Source organism: Hemitrygon akajei, chromosome 28, assembly GCF_048418815.1.
Source record: "Hemitrygon akajei chromosome 28, sHemAka1.3, whole genome shotgun sequence".
In the NCBI taxonomy this organism is placed as follows: domain Eukaryota; kingdom Metazoa; phylum Chordata; class Chondrichthyes; order Myliobatiformes; family Dasyatidae; genus Hemitrygon; species Hemitrygon akajei.
In genome coordinates, this window is record NC_133151.1 from 19,486,480 (window position 1) to 19,511,329 (window position 24,850).

At 51.7% G+C, this 24,850-nt stretch overlaps 1 protein-coding gene and 1 long non-coding RNA gene across 5 annotated transcripts in view; one reads left to right on the forward strand and one right to left on the reverse strand.

Moving 5' to 3' along the window:
- The window catches only part of LOC140717747 (zinc finger translocation-associated protein-like), a 35,043-nt gene that overhangs the window by 6,617 nt on the left and 3,576 nt on the right, over positions 1-24,850 (forward strand). Inside the window, exons 2-4 of one of the 4 annotated variants that reach the window (XM_073031461.1) lie at positions 6,496-6,927; positions 15,258-16,148; positions 22,689-23,363. In XM_073031461.1, the coding sequence (XP_072887562.1) occupies positions 6,496-6,927; positions 15,258-16,148; positions 22,689-23,363 (1,998 nt within the window). The remainder of the gene's footprint in view (positions 1-6,495; positions 6,928-15,257; positions 16,149-22,688; positions 23,364-24,850) is intronic. The other 3 variants (XM_073031462.1, XM_073031463.1, XM_073031464.1) reach the window with 3 other exon arrangements.
- LOC140717748 (uncharacterized) lies at positions 695-15,620 on the reverse strand. The gene is made up of 3 exons (XR_012096593.1): positions 15,488-15,620; positions 7,817-8,538; positions 695-4,127 (listed from the first exon to the last, which is right to left on the reverse strand). It is a non-coding gene; the product is annotated as an uncharacterized lncRNA (long non-coding RNA).

Genomic DNA, 24,850 nt, shown 5'->3' on the forward strand with positions numbered 1-24,850 from the left:
GCGTGTGCTGTCACGAGAGGCTGGACAAACCTGGGTTGTTTTCTCTGGAGCGTCGGAGGCTGAGGGGAGATCTGATAGAGATTTACAAGATTGTGAGAGGCAGAGATAGAGTAGACAGGGAGTATCTGTTTCCCCGGGGTTGAAATGTCCAACACCAGAGGGCATGCACTGAGGGTGAGAGGGGGTCAGTTCAAAGGGGATGAGAGGGGGTCGGTTCAAAGGGGATGAGAGGGGGTCGGTTCCAGGGGGATGAGAGGGGGTCGGTTCAAAGGGGATGAGAGGGGGTCGGTTCAAAGGGGATGAGAGGGGGTCGGTTCAAAGGGGATGAGAGGGGGTTGGTTCAAAGGGGATGAGAGGGGGTCGGTTCAAAGGGGATGAGTGGTGTTCGGTTCAAAGGGGATGAGAGGGGGTCGGTTCAAAGGGGATGAGTGGTGTTCGGTTCAAAGGGGATGAGAGGGGGTCGGTTCAAAGGGGATGAGGGGGGGTCGGTTCAAAGGGGATGAGTGGTGTTCGGTTCAAAGGGGATGAGAGGTGTTTGGTTCAAAGGGGATGAGAGGTGTTTGGTTCAAAGGGGATGAGAGGGGGTCGGTTCAAAGGGGATGAGTGGTGTTCGGTTCAAAGGGGATGAGAGGTGTTTGGTTCAAAGGGGATGAGAGGTGTTTGGTTCAAAGGGGATGAGAGGGGGTCGGTTCAAAGGGGATGAGAGGTGTTTGGTTCAAAGGGGATGAGAGGTGTTTGGTTCAAAGGGGATGAGTGGTGTTTGGTTCAAAGGGGATGAGAGGTGTTTGGTTCAAAGGGGATGAGAGGTGTTTGGTTCAAAGGGGATGAGTGGTGTTTGGTTCAAAGGGGATGAGAGGGGGTCGGTTCAAAGGGGATGAGAGGGGGTCGGTTCAAAGGGGATGAGAGGGGTGGATTCCTGGTATGGCGGTAGAGGCTTTCAAGAGAAGTTTGGATAGGCACATGGAGGGATAAGGACCTGTTGTAGGTAGGAGGGATTAGTGTTTGGGTTCAACACGACATTGTGGGCTGAATGGCCTGTCCCTGTGCTGTACCGTTCTCTGTTCTAAGCTCCGTTTCCCTTGCACATTCCTAAGGCGTACGGGTCAGGGTTAGTGAGTTACGGGTGTGCGTTGGTCATTTCCCTGCAAACTCCAAGGGGCGTGTGACAAACAAATCTAATCTTTAGACACGTTACTGTGTTCAGTTTTAGTTGCCCCCATCACGGGAAGGATGTGGAGGCTTTAGAGAGGGTGCAGAGGAGATCTACCAGGATGCTGCCTGGATTAGAGAGCAGGTCTTGTGAGGAGAGGTTGAGTGAGCTCGGGCTTTTATCTCTGGAGCGAAGGAGGATGAGAGGTGACTTGATAGAGGTGTACAAGATGATGAGAGGCATAGACCGAGTGGACAGCCAGAGACTTTTTGCCAGGGTAGAAACGGGAATAATTTAAAGGTGATTGGAGGAAGGTACAGAGGGATGTCTGAGGTACTTTGTTTCACAATGAAGAGTGGTGCATAGAACATGCTTTCAAGGTGGTGGTAGAGGCATTAGGGGCATTTAAGAGCCTCTTAGATAGGCACGTGGATGAAAGAAAAATGGGGGGGGGCGTGTGGGAGGGAAGAGTTAGATTGCCCTTGGAGTGGGTTAAAAGATCGGCCCAACATTGTGGGCCAAAGGGCCTGTACTGTTCTATATTCTTAATAGTCTCACCTGAATCATTCATACAGACGTCGGATACCAACCCTGTGAGCCTGTCTCAGAAGCAGCTTAACTGTCTCTAACCTGCTTGGCACCATGCAAAGGTCTGGGAGAGGCGGGAGGCAAACCCTCGGAAGGGAACCCCACGGGCTCCTCGCCGGGAGAGCGGAGGGCGAGAGGAAGAGACATCTCAAGTTGTACTCCTGAACACCAAGCAGTTACCTCCGAATTCACGGGGGCTGACCGGGAACAAAGGCACAATAACCTCTGCCTGCCTGCTGGGTTCACCAGCAGGGGCGTCCTGCCATTAATAGTTATTGTTCGGAGGTGACAACACTGGTGGTTGCTCCACCATAAAAAGGACATTGAGGCTTTGGAGAGGGGGCAGAAGAGGTTCACCAGGATGCTGTCCGGTTTAGAGGGCGCGTGCTATCACGAGAGGCCGGACAACTGTTTTCTCTGGAGCGTCAGAGGGGAGATCTGATAGAGGTTTATAAGTTATTAGAGGCATAGATAGAGTGGACAGGGGGTATCTGTTTCCGAGGGTTGAAATGTCGAATACCAGAAGGTAAGAGGCATGGTTTCAAGAGGGATGTGAGGGGTAAGTTTTTTACCCAGAGAGGGGTGGATGCCTGGTGTGGTGGAGGCAAATTCATTAGAGGCTTTTAAGAGACGTTTGGGTCGGCACGTGGATGTGAGGGAGATGGAGGGATATGGACATGGTGTAGGGAGGAGGGACTAGTGATTTTGATTTGCTTTTTAGCTGGTTCGGCACAACACTGAGGGCCGAACGGCCTGTTCCGGTGCTGTACTGTTCGGAGTTCTGTGTTCTAACAATGACAATGGCTGCCAACATCAGCCATTCATGGTTCAAAGTAAATTTATTACCAAAAGTACTGATGTGATGATTTTACGTTGGCCCCGGAAGCACGGGGACACTTGTCTGCTGTCTCTCGTTGTTCCGGGAGCAGACAATATATTTCACTGTATCATTAACGTGAGAAAGGTCTGCAGACGCTGGAAATCCAGAGCAACTCGTGTAACATACCGGAGTAACTCCGCAGGCCAGGCAGCGTCTGTGGAAATGAATGAAGAGTCGACGTTTCAGGCCGAGACCCTTCATCAGGACTGAGGAGGAGGAAGGTGCCAGGTGGGGGGGTGGTGAGGGGGATGGGTGATGCCGGGGTGGGGGGGAGGAGGAAGGGTCAAGGGCTGGAGAGGAGGGAATCTGATAGGAGATGAGAGTGGACCACGTGAGAAAGAGATGGAGGTGATAGGCAGGTGAGAAGAGGTAAAATGTCAGAGTGTGGAATAGAGGAAGGGGGGGTAATTTTTTTTTTAACTGCAGGGGGAAATCAATATTCCTGTTGTCAGGTTGGAGGCTACCCAAACAGAATATGTGGGTAGCTGTGGCTTACTCCTCAGCTCGATCCCTCATTCAGGAATACCGTCATACCCAAATGTAGAACAACTCCTCATTGTTGTTTCTGTAACAGCCCCGAGCTGAACCGGTGGCCCACTCTTCATCTGGCCTCTACCCTTTGACCCTGCTTAGCATGGGTGACCCTACCAAGACTCTCCGGGTCACTGAGGCACGCGAGGCTCCAAACCCTCCAACAAGAGGATAGCAGGACACTGAGAGACCAAAACTCTCCGTGGTTCAGGTCTCCAAGACCCTGTACAGTTGCAAATAAGACCTCTTTACTCAGTTGCAACATAATAATATCCACCCTACCGTACATCCTCATAGTCGCTTGCCGAATGCAAGCCTTCAAAGTGAGATCTGATCTGAGGTTTCTCAAAGTCACAGTAAATTTAATCTTAGAGTACAAGTGGCCTCTTCATTAGCCCCTCCTGCCGAATAAAGTGGCCACTGAGTGTACGTTCATGGTCTTCTGCTGCTGGAGCCCGTCCACTTCGAGGTTCGACGTGTTGTGTGCTCAGAGATGCTCTTTTGCACACCACTGTTGTAACGTGTGGTTAAATTGTGTTACAGTCACCTTCCTGTCAGCTTGACCCAGTCTGGCCAATCTCCTCTGACCTCTCTCATTAACCAGGCGTTTTCACCCACAGAACCTTTTTTGTGGGTATTTTTTGTGTCTCGCACCATTCTCTGTAAACTCTAGAACAGGGTTCTCAACCTGGGGCCCGTGGACCCCTCGGTTAACGGTAGAGGCCCATGACAGAAAAAGGGTTGGGCACCCTTGCTCCAGACACTGTTGTGTTTTAAAATCCCAGGAGATCAGCAGCTTCTGAGATACTCAAATCACCCTGTCTGGTGCCCACAATCATTCCACGGTCAAAGTCACTCAGGTCACAGTTCTTCCCCAGTCTGATATCCGGATTGAACAACAACTGAACCTCTTGACCATTTCTGCAAGCTTTAATGCATTGAGTTGCTGCCATGTTTAAGATTAATTAATGTAATTTCCTGTACACAGTGTAAAGGAGAACAAAATTATTGTTACTCCAGATCGGATACAGCACAAAAAAAACACACACAATAAGATAAAGAACACAATAATAAAAACACACAATAAATATAAATACACAAGATAGTTTATATACACAGATTGATCGTCTGTCCATAAGGTGACTCTGGCCACAGGAGTGTCTGTTCGTAAGGTGACTGACAGGAAATGATAAAGTGGTGGTTGGGGGTGTGGGTCGGTGGGTGGAGGGGTTGATCAGCCTCACTGCTTGGGGAAAGGAACTGTTTTTGAGTCTGGTGGTCCTGGTGTGGATGCTACGTAGCCTCCTCCCCGATGGGAGAGGGACAGACAGTCTGTGAGCAGGGTGTGTGGGATCCTTCATGATGTCACTGGCCCTTTCTGTATACGTGTCCTTAATGGAGGCTAGGTTGTTATGGTGGGAGAGTCTAAGACCAGAGGACACAGCCTTAGAATAGAGGGGCGTCCTTTTAGAACGGAGGTGAGGAGGAATTTCTTTAGGCAGAGGTGGTGAATCTGTGGAATTCTTTGCCAAAGTCAGCTGTGGAGGCCAAGTCTTTATGTACATTTAAGGCAGAGTTTGATAAATTTTTGATTGGCAAGGGCATGAAGGGATTGGGAGGGGGGAGAAGGCAGGAGATTGGGGGCTGAGAGGGAAAATGGATCAGCCATGATGAAATGGCGGAACAGACTCGATGGGCCAAATGGCCTAATTCTGCTCCAATATCTTATGGTCTTATATCCTTACAAGTGACAGAAATGCTACACCTGCCTATTCACCTCCTCCCTCACCACCATTCAGGGCCCGTCTTTCTAGATGAAGCAACACTTCACCTGCAAATCTGGGGGGTTGTTTATTGTATCCGGTGCTCCCAATGGAGTCTCCTCTCCATTGGGAGACCGCTCTCTCAAGCAGAACATTCCGGTGGCCAAATATTTTAATTCCTCTTCTGCTCATCTGCCTACCACCTCCCACTGGTGCCCCTCCTCCTTCCCTTTCTCCCATAGACCTCTCTCCTCCCCAATCAGATTACCTCTTCTCCAGCCCCTTGCCTGTTCCCCCTATCAGCTCCCAGCTTCTTATTTGATCACACCTTTCCCACCCACCTGGCTTATCCTTGTTTCCCTCCTCCCACCTTTGTACTCTGACATCTTACCCCTTCCTTCCCAGACTCAGCCCAAAACATGAACCGTTGACTCATTTCCATCAATGCTCCCTGACCTTCTGAGTTCCTCCAGCATTTTGTGTGTGTTACTGTGGATTCTCAGCGAATGCAAAATCTCTCTGTTTATTGTAGAGGAGCTTCACTCTGTGTCTGACCCCGGGAGTGTGTGATGGGACGGTGTGGAGGGAGGTTCACTCTGTGTCTGACCCCGGGAGTGTGAGATGGGGCTGTGTGGAGGGAGATTCACTCTGAGTCTGACCCCGGGAGTGTGTGATGGGACGGTGGGGAGGGAGCTTCACTCTGTGTCTGACCCCGGGAGTGTGTGATGGGACGGTGGGGAGGGAGTTTCACTCTGTGTCTGACCCCGGGAGTGTGTGATGGGACGGTGCGGAGGGAGCATCACTCTGTGACTGACCCCGGGAGTGTGTGATGGGACGGTGTGGAGAGTCTGACACCGGAAGTGTGTGATGGGACGGTGGGGAGGGAGTTTCACTCTGTGTCTGACTCCGGGAGTGTGTGATGGGACGGTGGGGAGGGAGCTTCACTCTGTGTCTGACCCTGGGAGTGTGTGATGGGACGGTGTGGAGGGAGTTTCACTCTGTGTCTGACCCCGGGAGTGTGTGATGGGACGGTGGGGAGGGAGCTTCACTCTGTGTCTGACCCCGGGAGTGTGTGATGGGACGGTGGGGAGGGAGCTTCACTCTGTGTCTGACCCCGGGAGTGTGTGATGGGACGGTGTGGAGAGTCTGACCCCGGGAGTGTGTGATGGGACGGTGGGGAGGGAGCTTCACTCTGTGTCTGACCCCGGGAGTGTGTGATGGGACGGTGTGGAGGGAGCTTCACTCTGTGTCTGACCCCGGGAGTGTGTGATGGGACGGTGGGGAGGGAGCTTCACTCTGTGTCTGACCCCGGGAGTGTGTGATGGGACGGTGTGGAGGGAGCTTCACTCTGTGTCTGACCCCGGGAGTGTGTGATGGGACGGTGTGGAGGGAGCTTCACTCTGTGACTGACCCCGGGAGTGTGTGATGGGACGGTGTGGAGAGTCTGACACCGGGAGTGTGTGATGGGACGGTGTGGAGGGAGCTTCACTCAGTGTCTAGTCCCAGGAGTGAGTGAAAGGACAGTCACTGGTGGAGTCAGGGAGAGCTCGGACACTCAGACAAAGCTCTATTTTCTCCCGAAGGTGGCCCGCTCTTTGCCAGTGGTGTGGTCTCTGGGCTGGACAGGGCGACTGCAGCGCCTGGGCCATCGGTCTCCGGGGAAGCCAGGGTGCCGAGGGAGCGGCGTGGCCGAGCTCTACGCTATCCCAGCCGCAGCCACCGACGCAACTACCAGGAGCGCTGGCGGCTGGAGTACCTGATGGACTACGACCGGTGGCGGCACGGCCTGGTCTGCATGGTGTGCGGGGCCACGCTGGCCACCCTCAAGCTCAGCACCATCAAGCGCCATATCCTGCAGAGGCACCAGGCCTCGCTGCTGCTGACCCGCAGCGAGAAGGAGGCGGTCATCGCCGGCTGGGAGGAGCACTTACTGGGCCGGAGCTACCTGCAGGAGGGGCTGCCCGTCCCCGGGCTCGGCCCCAGTCAGCACCCAGGGCCAGCGGATCTCGCCCCAGGTACGGCAGTGGGGTTCGTGATCTGGATCAACCGGGGTTGCGGGCCAAGAAATGGCAGCTGGAGTTTAACTCGGTTTTGGGAAGCTTAGCTGCTGGTCTCTAAGAATGAGGGGTTCACGAAAATGATTCCATATGAAAGGTGTTCGATGGCTCCGGGCCTGCTCACTGGAATTCAGATGAATGAGGGGTGGCCTCAATGAAACCTATCGAATGGTGAAAGGCCTCGACAGAGTGGATGTTTCCTGTGGTGGGGGGAGTCTAAGACCAGAGGACACAGCCTCAGAATAGAGGGGCGTCCTTCTAGAATGGAGATGAGGAGAAATTTCTTCAACCAGAGGGTGGTGAATCTGTGGAATTCATTGCCACGGACAATGGGATATTTAAAGCGGGGTTGAGAGGGTTAATAAACCAGCCATTTCGTGGGCCAATGAGCTCATTCCGCGCGGAATCTCTAAATAAACTCTGCCTGGGTAGTCTGTGACGGAAAGTCACTGCCCAGGGTCTGGGGAGTCTATTTTTGCCCAGGCCTGTTCCACGCAGAATCTCTAAATAAACTGCCTGGGGAGTCTGTGACGGACGGTCACTGCCCAGGGCCCGGGGAGTCTGTGACGGACGGTCACTGCCCAGGGCCCGGGGAGTCTGTGACGGACGGTCACTGCCCAGGGCCCGGGGAACTGTTTTTTTGGCCAAGCTCAGCTTTCTAACTCAGCTGACTCTTCTGGGGGGGGGGGGGGGGGGGAGAGTCAAAGAATTGTTTTTGAGTAACTTAAGAGTTCTAACCAATAGTCTTTGCTCAGCCTCTTGTTGTAAACAACGTCCTCGTTGGCACATTATTTAATTAAGGGGAAACAATGGGGGCCACTTTGGCTTAATTAAACAATGCATTCACCTGGGCTGACGGGTGCAACTGAAGTACATCAAATGCACGTGAAGTCTCCGGGTAGAAACGACCAGTAGAGATGATCGGAGATTGGATGTGTGCGAAGACAGAGCTCACTCAGGTTCGCTGGCTGAGCGGAGAAGGCATCGACTCAGGGCAGTTTGGTGTTTTGGGCAGCAGCCAGTCGAAGATCTGAAGATGTCCAGTGTTCCTGATGGCTACACTTAAGAGAAACACATCCAGACACAGCTTCTAACAAACCGCATTGGGAGCTGGAACTGGAACTGGACGAGCTCCGGATCATTCGGGAGGCTGAGGGGGTGTTAGCTAGGACATATAGAGAGGAAGTTACACCCAAGGTGCAGGATGCAGGAAATTGGGTGACAGCCAGGGAGAGGAAAGGGCAGACAGTGCAGAATACCCCCGTGGCCTTCCCTTTCAAGAACAGGTATATCACCTGTGGGGGGGGGTGACCTATTAGAGGAAAGTCACAGCAATCAGGTCTCTCGCACTGTGAACTTGCTCTGTGTCTCAGGAGGGAAGTGGGAGTGGGGGAAGAAGAGACACACTGTGGTGATTCGCTGGTTAGGGAACAGAAAGTAGGTTCTGTGGACGAGAATGAGATTCCCCGGATGATACGTTGCCTCCCAGGTGTTGGGGTCCGGGATATCTTGGATCGAGTCCTCAGCATTCTTAAGTGGGAGGGTGGGCAGCCAGAGATTGTGGTCCACCTAGGCACCAATAACATAGATAGTAAGAGTGACAAGGTGCTGCAAAGTGAGTTCAGGAAAAGGACAGGACCTCTAGGGTTGTGATCTCAGGATTGCTACCCATGCCAAGTGCTTGTGAGGCCAGAAATAAGAAGGTTTAACATGTGACTAAGGAGCAGGTGTAGGAGGGAGGGTGTCAGATTGTTGGATCATTGGGCCCTCTTCCAAGGAAGGTGGGACAAGTACAGATGGGACAGTTTGCAGCCTAACTGGACGGGAATGAATATCCTAGTGGGAAGGTTCACTGGAGTAATGTTCAGGTTCATGTTTTTACTGTTATGCTGTATGTATTTGATTTTGGCAGTTCTGTGAGAGTAGCTTGCTTGGGTTATTGTTGAAGATCAGAGACGAGGGGAAACGTGTGCCGTCCAATTAGGACGGTCGAATTTAGGGGAGGTTTCTCTGGTGAGGGGCACTAAGGTCGGGCTTGGGGCTTTTTTTTTGTTCGAGAGGAGATGAAGAGGGAAGAGTTCGTAGGATTCGAACCAGAGCGGGACTGTGATTAGGCGAGGCCCGGGGTGAAATCGATTGAGGATCGTTGACTCGGAGAAACCGTGAGCTCCAACTTGTGCATGTTAGACTGCCTCATTGAAATGGGCCCTTTTCTTTTTTTTGTTCTTTTCCTTACTAACCCTTCAGTCAAATTAAGAATGGTAAAGATAACTGTTAACCGTAAGCGGTGTACTGTCCGTTAATTCGTGGCCCTAATTTGTAGTAGGGTAGTGAATTACGCTGCATCCACACCCACAGGGGTTTGGGTGGGAGGGCACCCCAGTCTCACGGGTTTGGCGGGCCAGAGGTTGTCTTCCCTCGACTTTGGGAAACCGGGGGGGGGGGGGGTGGGGGGCTATTTAAACGAGAGTTGCAGGGGGATGAGAGCCAGAATGCCAGACAGTGGAGACTGATGTTGGTAAGATGTTGAGCACGGTGTGACTGGTGTCCTGAGCAGTGTGTGTTTCAATGCAGGAAGTATCGGAGGAAAGGCAGATGAGCTCAGGACACGGATCAACGCCTGGAATAATGATATCGCAGTCATGAATGAGACTTGGTTGTGGGAGGGGCAGGACTGATAGCTCAATATTCCGGGGTTCTGTTTGTTTTAGACACGACAGAGCAGGAGGGATTAGAGGAGGAGGGGTGGCATTACTAGTCAGAGAAGATGTCATCAATACTCAGTCAGGACAGACTGGAGAACTCGTCTAGTGAGGTGTTATGGGTGGAACTGAGGAATGAGAAAAGTACAACCACATTAAAGGGGCTATGCTACAGATCACCCAACAGTCTGCGGGATTTAGAGGAACAAATTTGTAGAGAGATCACAAGAAACACAAGGGTATTATAGTAGGTGATTTTAACTTTCCACACATTGACTGGGAATCACATGCTGTAAAACGACTAGATGGGATAGAGTTCGTCAGACGTGTTCAGGAGATTTTCCTTAATCAGTACAAAGTCCCAACGGGAGAGTGTGCAATACTGGGTCTGCTATTAGGGGATGAGATAGGGCAGGTGACAGAATTTGAGTAAAGGAACGCTTTGCATCTAGCGATCATAATGCCATTAGTTTCAAAGTAAATATTGCAAAAAGATAGGTCTGGTCCGTGGGTTGAGATTCCGAATTGGATAAAGGACAGTTTTGAAGGTATCAGAAAGGATCTGGCAGGTGTGGATCGGGACAGGCTGTTTTCTGGCAAAGGTGCACTTAGTAAGTTCAAAAGTGAAATTTTTGGAGTACAAAGCTTGTATGTGCATGTCAGAATAAAAGGTAAAGATAACAGGTTTAGGGAACCTTGGTTTTCAAGAGATATTGAGGTGCTGGTTATGGAAAAAAGGAGGTGCATAGCAGCTTCAGGCAGCAGGAACAAACGAGGTGCGTATGGAGCATAGGAAATGCCAGAGAACACTGAAGAAAGAAATCAGGAGGGCTAAAAGAAGGTGTGAGTTGTGCTAGCAGGCAAGTTGAACAGGAATCCTGAGGGATTCTGTATGTATGTTACGAGCAAAAGGATTGCACAGGACAAAATTGGTCCCTGGAAGATCAGAATGGCAATCGATGCATGGGACCAAAAGAGATGGGGGGGGGGGGGGGGGGGGGAAAGACCTTAAATGAACTTTTTTGCACCTCTGTTGATCAGGAGGAATACACAGAGTCTATAGAAATGAGGCAAAGTGGAAACGGCCTCATGTTTGCTGTCTTGAGGCAAATTAGGGTAGATAAATCCCCAGGGCCTGACAAGATGTTCCCTCGGATCCTGTGGGAGGCCAGTGGAGAAATTGCTGGGGCCCGAGCAGAAATATTTAAATCATCTTTAGCAACAGGTGAAGTACCAGAGGAATGGAGGATGTCCTGCTGTTTAAGAAAGGCTCCAAGGGACTGGATATTTCAGTATTTGGATAGATGTGGACTGATTAAGGATAGTCATCATGGCTTTGTGCATGGTAGGTCGAGTTTTTCCAAGGGTGTTCCCAGGAACATGGATGAAGGCAAAGCAGTGGATGTTGTCTACATGGACGTCAGCAAGGCCTCTGACCAGGTCCCGCATGGGAGGCTAGTCAAGAAGGTTCAGTCGCTCGGCATTCAGGGTGAGGTAGTAAATTGGATTAGACATTGGCTTTGTGGGAGAAGTCAGAGAGTGGTAGTAGAGGGTTGCCTCTCTGACTAGTGGAGTGCCACAGGGATTGGTGCTGGGTCCGTTGTTGTTATCAATGATCTGGATGATAATGTGATTAACTGGATCAGCAGATTTGCGGATGATACCGAGATTGGGGGTGTAGTGGACAGCGAGACAAACTATTGTGGCTTGCAGCAGGATCTGGAGCAGCTGAAAAATGGCAGATGGAACTTAATGGAGACCAGTGTGAGGCGTTGCACCTCGGTAGGACCCACCATGGTCGGTCTCACACGGTGAACGGTCGGGCACTGAGGAGTGTGGTAGAACAGAGGAATCAGGGAATACTGGTCCATAATTCATTAAAAGTGGCGTCACAGGTAGACGGGGTCGTAAAGGGAGCTTTTGGCACATTGGCCTTCATAAATCAATTGAGTTCAGAAGATGGGATGTTAGGTTGAAGTTGTATAAGATGCTGGTGAGGCCTAATTTAGAGCACTGTGTGCAGTTTTGATCACCCACCTACAAGAAAGATGTAAGCAAGTTTGAAAGAGTGCAGAGGAAATTTACAAGGATCTAGCCGGGTCTGGAGGACCGGAGTTATAGGGAAAGATTGAATAGGTTAGGACTTTCTTTGGAATGTGGAAGACTGAGAGGAGATTTGATGGAGGTATACAAAATTATGAGGGGTATAGATAGGGTAAATGCAAGCAGGCGTTTTCCCACTGAGATTGGGTGGGGCTACAATCAGAGATCATGGGTTAAAGATGAAAAGTTAAGTGGAACAAGAAGAGGATCTTCTTCACTCGGTGGGTGGTGAGGGCGTGGAACGAGCTGCCAGCACAAGTGGTGCATGCGAGCTCGATTTCAGCATTTAAGGCAAGTTTAGATAGGTACATGGACGGGAGGGCTATGGAGGGCTATGGTCCCAGTGCAGGTCATTGGGAATAGGCAATTTAAATGGCTTTGGCATGGACTAGATGGGACGAGACGGCCTGTTTCTGTGCGTACTTTTCTACGACTCTATGTTAGAGAGCAGTCAGCCTTGTTAGGAATGGTCAAGAAGAATTACAGAAAGACAGAGTGTCTAGAATCCATTCCTGTGCCTTCAATATCTGAGACGGGCGACTTGTTTGTATGCAACTCATTGGTATGTCTTAGTAGCTTATAGGAATTATCTGTGTTTTGGAAATCCTTTGTAGTTTAGAAATTGGTTATTCAATTTGGAAATCTTTAATAAGATTCATGCTTTGAATGTTTTTTAAGAATTTTATTTAAAGTTAAATATGTATCACTAAAAAGTGTTTAAAACAACTTTGTTAGCAGTCAGTAACTCCTCCTTGGTAGGGAGGGGGGCACTGCTCAAATAGTGACTATTGGCAGCTAAATTCGCTGTGGAGAATGGGTAGTTATGATGTAAACTCCCTTTAGTGAGGGTTTTAGCTATGTACTGGATAGAGCTTAAAATCTTTGAGTTCAGAACTTTGCAGACCCAACACTGTCACAGATCTGTCTGTGCCTTTTAAACGTTAATGTACCTGCCTCAACTGCCTCCTCTGGCAGCTCGTTCCATGGACTGACCACCCTCTGGGTGAAGAAGTTGCCCCTCAGGTTCCTATTAAACCTCTCCCCTCTCACGTTAAACCTGTGCCCTCAAATTGATTCTCCAACCTGGGGGAAAAGACTGTGTGCATTCACCTTACCTACACCCCCTCATGAGTTTGTACACCTCCATAGGATCACCTCTCATTCCCAATCCCTCCCATGCGTAAAGTCCCAAGATGGGTCGACCTTTCCCTCTCACTCAAACCGCCAAATCTCTGCAACGTCCTAGTAAGTCTTTTCTGCACATTGAGTTTGGAAGAGTGAGAGATCTTGGTAAAATGCACAAAATCCTTACAAGGAAACAGCTTAACTACCTCACTTGTTTGTGTTTTTGTGGCTGTCATTTTTAACTGATTTTACTCTGTATTGTCGGAATTTCCAACCAGACGGCCTGAACATCCACTTCTTTAACTTTCAGTAATCTTGCCTCACACCCCCCCTCCCCCTTCCCCATTTCCAATTCTGGTACCCCCTCCTCCTCATTATTTATTTAGAGAGAGAGCGCAGAACAGGCCCTTACAGGCCAATTTACAATGATCTACGAGCTGTTATGTCAAGGAAAACCCACAAGGTCACAGAGAGGAGCATACAAACTCCTTACAGACGGTGTCGGAGTTCAGAGCTCAGTTCTGACGGCGTCTGTCAGGAGTTTCTAACAGTGTAGCATCTTGAGATTCATTTTCTTGTAGGCATTTAGGGGGTCTTTTTGAGGCATTGCTCCTTGAAGATGTCCTGGACGCTGGGGGCGATTGTGCCCATGATAGAGCACCCCCCACAAGCCTGCCACCACCTTCTTGGAACAGCGTGCTGCGGTGTTCAACAAATTATCCCCCCCGTGCCTCCTACCCACTTCCCCAAACACCGGCAACATTCCACCCAGCCACCCACCTGCACCCGGCTAATTCACCTCCTAAGCCTGCTACTGCCTTCTCCGAGTGCCGTCCGACTTGGAGATCTACCATCCTGGGAACTCCCACCCCAACAACACTGTGAGAAAACCTCCCCCAGACAGTCTGCGGTAGCCCGTGGGGCAGTCTGGGACAGGCGACTAATGTTGGACCTCGTGAGGGCATCAGACATTCAGTTCAGAATCTGAATCAGCTTTAGTATCATTGGCCAGTGTCATGAAATCTGTTGTCTTTGTGGCACCTGTACATCGCAATACATAAAACTGTGAATTGAAGTATATATATTAGCTAAATTAAGATAAGTAGTGCAAAAATAGAAATGAAAAGGTAGTGAGGTATTGTTCTTGGGTTCAATGTCCATTCAGAAATCAGATGGCAGAGGGGAAGAAGCTGTTCCTGAATTGTTGAGTGTGATGGTAGCAATGAGAAGAGGGCATGTCCTGGGTGATTGGGGGGGGGGTCCTTAATGATGGACATTGCCTCCTTTTTGAGGCATCGCTCCTTGAAGATCATAAATGACAATACTTTGATAATAAATATATTTTGAACTTTGATTTGTCACCATATACAACCCTGAGATTCATTTTCCTCTGGGCATACTCAGCAAATCTATAGAATAGTAACGATGAAAGATCAACCAGAGTGCAGAGTACAACAAACTGTGCAAATGAAAATATAAATAAATAACAAGAACATGAGATAGAATCCTTACGGTGAGATCAATGGTTGTGGGGGGGGGCATAGACAACTGAGTGTGTAGTTATCCCCTTTTGTTCGAGAGCCTGATGGTTGAGCATTGAAGGCACAATTATTAATCAAATGTACAATGTAGTATACAACTCTGAGCAGTAACTATTCTTCAACCTGGTGGTGCAAGTTTTGTGTTTTTGTTTGTAAACCTGGATGGTAGAGGAGCTAGCCTTTTCCCTTCCTCAATCCTTTCATTTAATAGGATCTGATGTCATGCCAACATCATATCTAAAACTTTGACAGACTTCTTTCGACGTGTGGCGGAGGGTGTATTGATGGAAACACCGATGCCTTTGAACCAGAAATCCCTACGAAAGATAGTGGATACGAGCCGGTCCATCACGGGTAAAGTTCTCCCAACCACTGAGCATGAAAAACTGTCGCAGGAAAGGAGCACCAATTGATCCCCACCACCCAGGCCATGCTCTCTTCTCACTGCTAGAAGTTTCGGGTAGAAGGTACAGGAGCCACAGGACTCGCACCACCAGGTTCGAGAACAGTTACCACCCCTTAACCATCAGGCTCTTGAACGAAAGGGAATGACCATACTCACTTGCCCAATCCATTGAGATGTTCCCACAACCATTGATCTCACTGTAAGGACTCTTTATCCCACGTTATTTACTGCTATTTATTCATATTGGAATTGGCACAGTTTGTTGTCTTCTGCACTGCAGTTGATGTTTCATTGACCCTGCTACGGAAAACGAACGAGGCTGTTATTGGTGACAAATATGTACTTTGGTAATAAGACTTTACTTTGAATTAATTAATCCCATTGGTGACCCGTTGCTCTGGTCTTCCTCAGCAGACGCCTCCTCGCTACCAATGGATGTCATCCCACCGCCGCCCCCCGTCCGTGATCCCTCCCTGCCGCCGTACAAGGCTCCGGCGAGGCGAGGCCGCCCGCCCGGGAAGAAGCCGAAGACCAAGGCCAAGGCCAAGCCACCGCCGCCCGTCAGCCGGCGCCAGGGCCTCGGCTGCCCGTCCGCCAAGCGGGTGAAGCGCTACTACCAGGAGCGCTGGAGGAGCGAGTACCTGATGGAGTACGACGGCCTGCGGCACGGCCTGGTCTGCATGGTGTGCGGCAGCTCGCTGGCCACCCTCAAGCTCAGCACCATCAAGCGCCACATCCTCCAGAAGCACCAGGCCTCGCTCAGCCTGACGCCCAGGCAGAAGGCCGTCGTCATGGCAACCTGGGCGGAGCACCCGCTCAACCAATCGCGGCGCGACGTCGGGCGGCAAGGGGCGGGGCCGGACGGCCTCCACCAACCCTACGGCCAATCTCAGGTTGACGAGCAGGAGGCGGTGCCCCCGGGCGGGTACCAGACGCAGGCGGGGCTGGACCAATCGCAGATTGAGATGCCTAAGGCGGCCCCGGGTCTGGCAGGCGTTCCACCAATGGCGAACCGATTTCTGCAAGAAGAGGCGGGGCAGATCCAGCAGTTGCAGATAGGCGAGCCGATCTGTCTCATGAACCAATTGGACATCGGGTTCCATGAGAGCGCAGAAGCCGCGGTTCATTTCAACCGGCCCCATTTCAACCAATCAGAGTTCGAGATGCTGAAACTGGAGGTGGAGCCAGCTGCAAGGTTCCTCCAATCACACGGGCGGTTTCATCGAACCGAGTCATCCCAGACCCTCAGCCAGTCACAGATTCCCGTCGAGCCGAGAAGGGCGGAGCCTGCGCCCCCTCCAGGTACCGAACCTGCGTTGCATGTAATTCTTGTCTTGACCATCAGTTACGTCACAGGAGGCGACCATTCTGCCCACTTCAAAGCTGCTAGTCACACCCTTAAAACTATAGTACAGCTCCGTAAAAGCCTTTCGGTCCATCATATTGTGCCGGACGAACTAAACTAGTAAGGAAACCCCTAACTGAACTAATCCCTTCTTCCTGCACACTTATACTTTCTCTGAAAATTCATGTGCCTTTCCCAGAGCCTCCATCTGACTCCTCCAACATCCCAACACATTCCAGGCACCACCACTTAGTGTAAAACAGAACTCCACACATCTTCTTTGAACTTACTCTCACCCACTTACCTTAAGTACATGCCCTCTGGTGTTAGACTCTGGGAGGGGAAAAGATACCAGCTTTCTGCCCTATCTGTTTCTCATAGTTGTATAAACTTCTATCCAGTCTCCCCTTAGCCTCCAGCCCTCCAAAGAAAATAACCCCTTCATTAACTCCCCCTCATGCCCTCTAATCCAGACAGCATCCTGATGAACCTCTTCTGTGCTCTCTCCAAAGCCTCAACATCCTCCCTATAGTGTGGCAACCAGACTTGAATGTTCTCTCTCTCTCTCCTTACCCTTCATGAATGTAAATCCCTCCATGAGAAATCCCTCTTTAGATCCACTTTCAACAGCTCTACAATGCATGGAGGCCGGGGACCAGTGGGGTGCCTCAGGGATCTGTTCTGGGACCCCTACTCTTTGTGAATTTTGTAAATGACCTGGATGAGGAAGTGGAGGGATGGGTTAGTAAATTGCCGATGACACAAAGGCTGGGGGTGTTGTGGATAGTGTGGAGGGCTGTCAGAGGTTACAGCGGGACATCGATAGGATGCAAAACTGGGCTGAGAAGTGGCAGATGGAGTTCAAACCAGATAAGTGTGAGGTGGTTCATTCTGGTAGGTCAAATTTGATGGCAGAATATAGTATTAATGGTAAGAGTCTTGGCAGTGTGGAGGATCAACGGGATCTTGGGGTCCGAGTTCATCGGATGCTCAAAGCTGCTTCGCAGTTTGACTCTGTGGTTAAGAAAGCATACGGTGTATTGGCCTTCATGAAATGTGGGATTGAGTTCAAGAGCCGAGAGGTAATGTTGCAGCTATATAGGACCCTGGTCAGACCCCACTTGGAGTACAGTGCTCAGTTCTGGTCACCTCACTACAGGGAGGATGTGGAAGCCATAGAAAGGGTGCAGAGGAGATTTACAAGGATGTTGCCTGGATTGGGGAGCATGCCTTATGAGAATAGGTTGAGTGAACTCAATCATTTCTCCTTGGAGCGACGGAGGATGAGAGGTGACCTGATAGAGGTGTATAAGATGATGAGAGGCGTTGATCGTGTGGATAGTCAGAGGTTTTTCCCAGGGTTGAAATGGTTGCCACAAGAGGACACAGGTTTAAGGTGCTGGGGAGTAGGTACAGAGGAGATGTCAGGGGTAGGTTTTTTACGCAGAGAGTGGTGAGTGCGTGGAATGGGCTTCCGGCAACGGTGGTGGAGACGGATACGATAGGGTCTTTTCAGAGACTCCTGGACAGGTACATGGAGCTCAGAAAAATAGAGGGCTATGGGTAAGCCTAGGTAGAGTAATTTCTATGGTAAGGACATGTTTGGCACAGCATTGTGGGCTAAAGGGCCTGTATTGTGCTGTCGGTTTTCCATGTTTCGATGTTCTCAGTATCACTGTTTTAACTATTTACTTTTTTGTGTATTTGCACGTCGGTTGTTGTTGCGAGTGGTGTTTTTTTTTTGTATTTCTCTGCTCGACTGTGAATGCCCACAAGAAAGAGAATCTCAAGGTTGGTAATGATGACGTACAGGGGTCCCCCACTTTACGCCACTTCGCTGTTACAAAAGACCCACATTAGTAACCTGTCTTCGCATCACAAAGAGGATTTTCACTTCCACGAAAATTTTCCCCGTGAAAATTAACGGTTCTTCGCTTTACGCCGTTTCGGCTTCAGAAAGGTTTCGTAGGAACGCTCTGCCTTTGTAAAGCGGGGGGGGGGGGGGCACCTGTGTCCGCACTTTGATAATAAAATCACTTTGATTGATAAGGTTCCCTCACAATCGCCTGGAGGGACGGACCCGGCTTTTCTTGTCCATCGGATTGCGTCCCTCATCCCTGGAATCATTTCACACCGTTTGTTCGTTTTGTGCTGTGCCATCTGATGTGGCGATTACGTGTTGATTATACAAAAGTGCCTTCCGGTCAGTGTCTTTACTGGACGGGTGACCCCAGCCGCGATCAATACTCGTCAGAGATTGTCCGCCTGGCGTCAGTGGTCGCGTAACCAGGACTCGTGATATGCACCCGCTGCTCCCTCGGTTTAACGTGAAGTAGGTGCTACACCTTGCCCAAGGGTGACCTGCAGGCCAGCGGAGGGAAGGAGCGCCCCGCACCTCCTTTGGTAGGGGCGTATCCTCGCCCAGTCACCCCTCTTCTAACACCGTGTGCGTGGCAGTAAACCGGTCCCATCTGCCTACTCGCGATCTCCGTCTCTCCGTTCCCTCACTGTTAGGGACACGGACGCGTACAGCACAGGAGCAGGCCGTTTGGCCCACAGTGTTGTGCTGCATCAGCTAAATCAAAAACACCCAGGGGGCATCTGTCGCGAGGGCTGAAGACCCTTTGTGAGATGTGGGAAAGAGGAAGATCAGATTTCTGAGAGTGAAACCTGGAACGTAGAAGAGAATAGCAGAGGAGCAGGCCACTCGGCCCACAATGTTGTGCCGCACCCGCTGAAAAGCAACTCAAAAACACTAATCCCTCCTCCCTACACCATGTCATTATCCCTCCATCTCCCTCACATCCACGTGCCCGTCCAAACGTCTCTTAAAAGCCTCTAATGTATTTGCCTCCGCCACCACACCAGGCATTTACCACTCTCTGGGTAAAAAACTTACCCCTCACGTCCCCCTGGAACTGACCCCCTCTCACCTTCAATGCGTGCCCTCTGGTGTTAGTCATTTCAACCCCGGGAAACAGACACTCCCTGTCCACTCTGTCTGTGCCTCTCGTAATCTTATAAACTTCGATCTGATCTCCCCTCAGCCCCTGGCGCTCCAGAGAAAACAACCCAAGTTTGCCCGGCCTCTCGTGATAGCACACGCCCTCTAAACCAGACAGCATCGGGGTGAACCTCTTCTGCCCCCTCCCCAAAGCCCCAACATCCTTCCTGTAGTGGGGCGACCAGAACTGTGTGCAACACTCCGGATGTGGCCTAACCAGAGTTTTATAACATAACCTCCTGACTTTTGAACTCAATGTTTTTACTAAAAATAGCAAGCATTCCATGAGCAAACACAAAGTACACTGCAGACGCTGTGGTCAGATCAACACGTACGAATCCACATGACTTGTCCTGACGAAGGGTCTCGGCCCGAAACGTTGACTGCTCGTTTCCATGGATGCTGCCCGACCTGCTGAGCTCCTCCAGCGTGTTTGTAAGCATTCCATAAGCCGCTTTAACCACCCTATTGACTGGTCCACGTCCATCTAAATGCCCCCTATGTATCTGCCACCCCGGTGGCTGTTTCACACTCCCACCACTCGCTGTAAAAAGGATATTTGCCCCGCATCTCCCTTTTAAATTGCTTCCCTCACCTTAAGTTCCAATCGGAGAATAGACTCTGGCTGTCTGCCTATGCGTTTCATGATTGTGTGTGTGAGTGAGAATGTGTAAGTGTGTGTGTGAGTGTGAGAGTGTGTGTGTGTATTTGCCCCGCATCTCCCTTTTAAATTGCTCTCCTCGCCTTAAGGCTATGTCAGTTCCAATCGGAGAATAGACTCTGGCTGTCTGCCTATGCGTTTCATGATTGTGTGTGTGAGTGAGAATGTGTAAGTGTGTGTGTGAGTGTGAGAGTGTGTGTGTGTATTTGCCCCGCATCTCCCTTTTAAATTGCTCTCCTCGCCTTAAGGCTATGTCAGTTCCAATCGGAGAATAGACTCTGGCTGTCTGCCAATGCGGTGTGTGTGTGTGTGTGTGTGTGTGTGTGTGTGTGTGTGTGTGTGTGTGTGTGTGTGTGTGTGTGTGTGTGTGTGTGTGTGTGTGTGTGTGTGTGTGTGTGTGTGTGTGTGTGTGTGGGGGGGGGGGGGGGGTACCAGACGAGAACACGTCCAGACAGGATGGAATTGAACAGGACAGGACTGCACTGCGATGGGATGGCAAGGGACGGGGCCGGGCTGGATGGGATGGGAAGGAACGACACTAGACAATAGGTGCATGAGTAGGCCATTTGGCCCTTTGAGCCAGCACCACCATTCACTGTGATCATGGCTGATCATCCACAATCAGTACCCCATTCCTGCCTTCTCCCCATATCCCTTGACTCCGCTATCTTTAAGAGCTCTATCTAACTCTTTCCTGAAAGCATACAGAGAATTGGCCTCCACTGCCTTCTGAGGCAGAGCATTCCACAACTCTCTGGGTGAAAAAGTTTTTCCTCAGCTCCGTTCTAAATGGCCTACCCCTTATTCTTAAACTGTGGCCTCTGGTTCTGGACTCCCCCACCATCAGGAACATGTTTCCTGCCTCCAGTGTGTCCAATCCCTTAATAATCTTATATGTTTCAATCAGATCCCCTCTCATCCTTCTAAATTCCAGTGTATTTTTTTTATAGATTGGAGCTACTGGGCTTGTATACACTGGATGGGATGGGAAGGGACCGGGTTGGAATGGGGCAGGATGGGAAGGGACTGGGTTGGAATGGGGCAGGGCGAGATGGGATGGGAAGGGACCGTATTGGAATGGGGCAGGATGGGATGGGATGGGATGAGAAGGGACTGGGTTGGAATGGGGCAGGGCGAGATGGGATGGGAAGGGACCAGGTTGGAATGGGGCAGGATGGGATGGGATGGGAAGGGACCAGGTTGGAATGGGGCAGGGCAAGATGGGATGGGAAGGGACCAGGTTGGAATGGGGCAGGATGGGATGGGAAGGGACCAGGTTGGAATGGGGCAGGATGGGATGGGATGGGAAGGGACCAGGTTGGAATGGGGCAGGATGGGATGGGAAGGGACCAGGTTGGAATGGGGCAGGATGGGATGGGATGGGATGGGAAGGGACCAGGTTGGAATGGGGCAGGATGGGATGGGATGGGAAGGGACCAGGTTGGAATGGGGCAGGATGGGATGGGATGGGATGGGAAGGGACCAGGTTGGAATGGGGCAGGATGGGATGGGATGGGATGGGACTGGGTTGGAATGGGGCAGGGCGAGATGGGATGGGAAGGGACCAGGTTGGAATGGGGCAGGATGGGATGGGATGGGAAGGGACCAGGTTGGAATGGGGCAGGGCGAGATGGGATGGGAAGGGACCAGGTTGGAATGGGGCAGGATGGGATGGGAAGGGACCAGGTTGGAATGGGGCAGGATGGGATGGGATGGGATGGGAAGGGACCAGGTTGGAATGGGGCAGGATGGGATGGGAAGGGACCAGGTTGGAATGGGGCAGGGCGAGATGGGATAGGAAGGGACCAGGTTGGAATGGGGCAGGATGGGATGGGATGGGAAGGGACCAGGTTGGAATGGGGCAGGGCGAGATGGGATGGGAAGGGACCAGGTTGGAATGGGGCAGGATGGGATGGGATGGGAAGGGACTGGGTTGGAATGGGGCAGGGCGAGATGGGATAGGAAGGGACCAGGTTGGAATGGGGCAGGATGGGATGGGATGGGAAGGGAGCAGGTTGGAATGGGGCAGGGCGAGATGGGATGGGAAGGGACCAGGTTGGAATGGGGCAGGATGGGATGGGATGGGATGGGAAGGGACCAGGTTGGAATGGGGCAGGATGGGATGGGACCAGATTGGAATGGGGCAGGATGGGATGGGAAGGGACCAGGTTGGAATGGGGCAGGATGGGATGGGATGGGAAGGGACTGGGTTGGAATGGGGCAGGATGGGATGGGATGGGAAGGGACTGGATTGGAATGGGGCAGGATGGGATGGGATGGGAAGGGACCAGGTTGGAATGGGGCAGGGCGAGATGGGATGGGAAGGGACCAGGTTGGAATGGGGCAGGATGGGATGGGATGGGAAGGGACCAGGTTGGAATGGGGCAGGATGGGATGGGATGGGAAGGGACCAGATTGGAATGGGGCAGGATGGGATGGGAAGGGACCGGGTTGGAATGGGGCAGGATGGGATGGGATGGGAAGGGACCGGGTTGGAATGGGGCAGGATGGGATGGGATGGGAAGGGACCGGATTGGAATGGGGCAGGATGGGATGGGATGGGATGGGAAGGGACCGGGTTGGAATGGGGCAGGATGGGATGGGATGGGATGGGAAGGGACCAGGTTGGAATGGGGCAGGATGGGATGGGATGGAATGGGGCAGGATGGGATGGGAAGGGACCGGGTTGGAATGGGGCAGGATGGGATGGGATGGAATGGGGCAGGATGGGATGGGATGGGAAGGGACCAGGTTGGAATGGGATGGGATGGGAAGGGATAGGAATGCGTCGGGACCCCCAACTTACCCCGCCTTTTCTCTGTTGCCCGGCAGGTTCCCCGCCGCGCTCCGGGCCCACCGAGCCCGGCCCCCTGGTTAAGGCGGAGGCTCCTCCGGCACTTCGGCCGCCCCCCTCCACGGACTCTGCCGCCGGGCGGGGCGGCCGCAGAGCCCGCCGCTCCTTCCAGAGCCGCTGGCGCGCCGAGCACCTGATGGACTACGACCCGCAGCGCCGCCGGCTCCTGTGCATGGTGTGCGGCCAGTCGCTGGCCGTCCTCTCCCTCGGCTCCATCCGGCGCCACGTCCTGAGCAGCCACCCCCACTCCCTGCACCTCAACCGGGCCGAGAAGGAGAACATACTGGAGGCGTGGGGCGAGCAAGGCCGGCCCCAGGAGCCGGACCCGCAGCCCGAGCCCGAGCCTCCCACGCCCGCCGCTCCCGCCCGCTGCTACCAGGAGCGCTGGCGCTCCGAGCACCTGATGGATTACGACCCGGTGCGCCGCCGGCTCCTGTGCATGGTGTGCGGCAAGTCGCTGGCCGCCCTCACCCTCGGCTCTATCCGCCGTCACGTCCTGCGCAGCCACCCCCACTCCCTGCACTTCAGCCCGGCCGCTCGGGAGGACATTCTGCAGGCCTGGAGCAAGACAGTGTCCCAGCAGCGGACGAGGACCGTCTCAGCACCGGAGCCCGCCCAGCCCTCGCCCCCCGGCCCGCAGCAGCAAGCGGCAGGTAAGGCCCAGGCCGCCATTCGGCACGTTCGTTCCAGCTACGCCAGCCGGGACAGACTCGATGGGCCAAACGGGCTAGTTACACTCAAATACTCAGTGTCTATAAAAGGTATTCGCCTCCTCTGGGAAGTTTACATGTTTTATTGTTTCACAACAGTGGTTTTAATCTCAGTCACTGATTAACAGAAAAAGACTCTGTCGTGAAAACAGATCTCTGCAATACTTCTGACCTTAGTAGAGATTTGTAAATTAATTTTAAATGTAATTAATCGCAAATATAAAACACAAAATAATTCATTTTATTGGTATTCACCCCCTTTAATGTGACACACACCAAATCATTACTCACCTCAATAATAAGCAAATGCTTTGAGAGGCTGGTCTAGTACGTCTGCAGCTTGCTACCACCCACGCTGGACCCCCTACAATTCGCCGACCAACACAAACGGTCGACAGACGACTCAATAGCCACAGCTCGACACACCGTCCTTACACATCTGGAGAAGAAGGATGCTTACGTGAGAATGCTGTTCTTGAACTACAGTTCAGAATTCAACACCGTAATTCCCTCCAGGCTCGACAAGAAGCTCAGAGACCTCGGCCTTCACCCTGTCTTGTCCAGCTGGATCCTGGACTTCCTGTCAGATCACCAGCAGGTGATGAGTGGGCTCCCTCACCTTCAACCCTCTCGCCCTCAATACAGGTACCCCTCAGGGCTGTGTACTAAGCCCCCTCCTTTACTCTCTGTATACCCGTGACTGTGTTGCCACCCACAGCTCTGATCTGCTAATGAAATTTGCTGACGACACTACACTGATTGATCTAATCTCAAATAATAACAAGGCGGCCTACAGGGAACAAGTCATCACCCTGACACAGTGGTGTCAAGAAAACAACCTCTCCCTCAACGTCACAAAGACAAAGGAGCTGGTTGTGGATTACAGGAGGAATGGAGACGGGCTAAACCCCTATTGACATCAATGGATCTGGGGTTGAGAGGGTGAACAGTTTTAAGTTCCTCAGCATACACATCACCGAGGATCTCACGTGGTCTGCACATACCGTCTGTGTGGTGAAAAAGGCACAACAGCGCCTCTTTCTCCTCAGACAATTGAGGAAGTTTGGTATGGGCCCCCAACTTACTATAGGGACATAATTGAGAGCATCCTGACTGGCTGCATCACTGCCTGGTATGGGAACTGTACCTCCCTCAATCACAGGACTCTGCAGAGAGTGGTGCGGACAGCCCAGCGCATCTGTAGATGTGAACTTCCCACCATTCAGGACATTTACAAAGACAGGTGTGTAAAAAGGGCCCGAAGGATCACTGGGGACCCGAGTCCCCAACCACAAACTGTTACAGCTGCTCCCATCCGGGAAACGGTACCGCAGCATAAAAGCCAGGACCAACAGGCTCCGGGACAGCTTCTTCCACCAGGCCGTCAGACTGATACAACTGTATTCCTATGCTATATTGACAATCCTGTT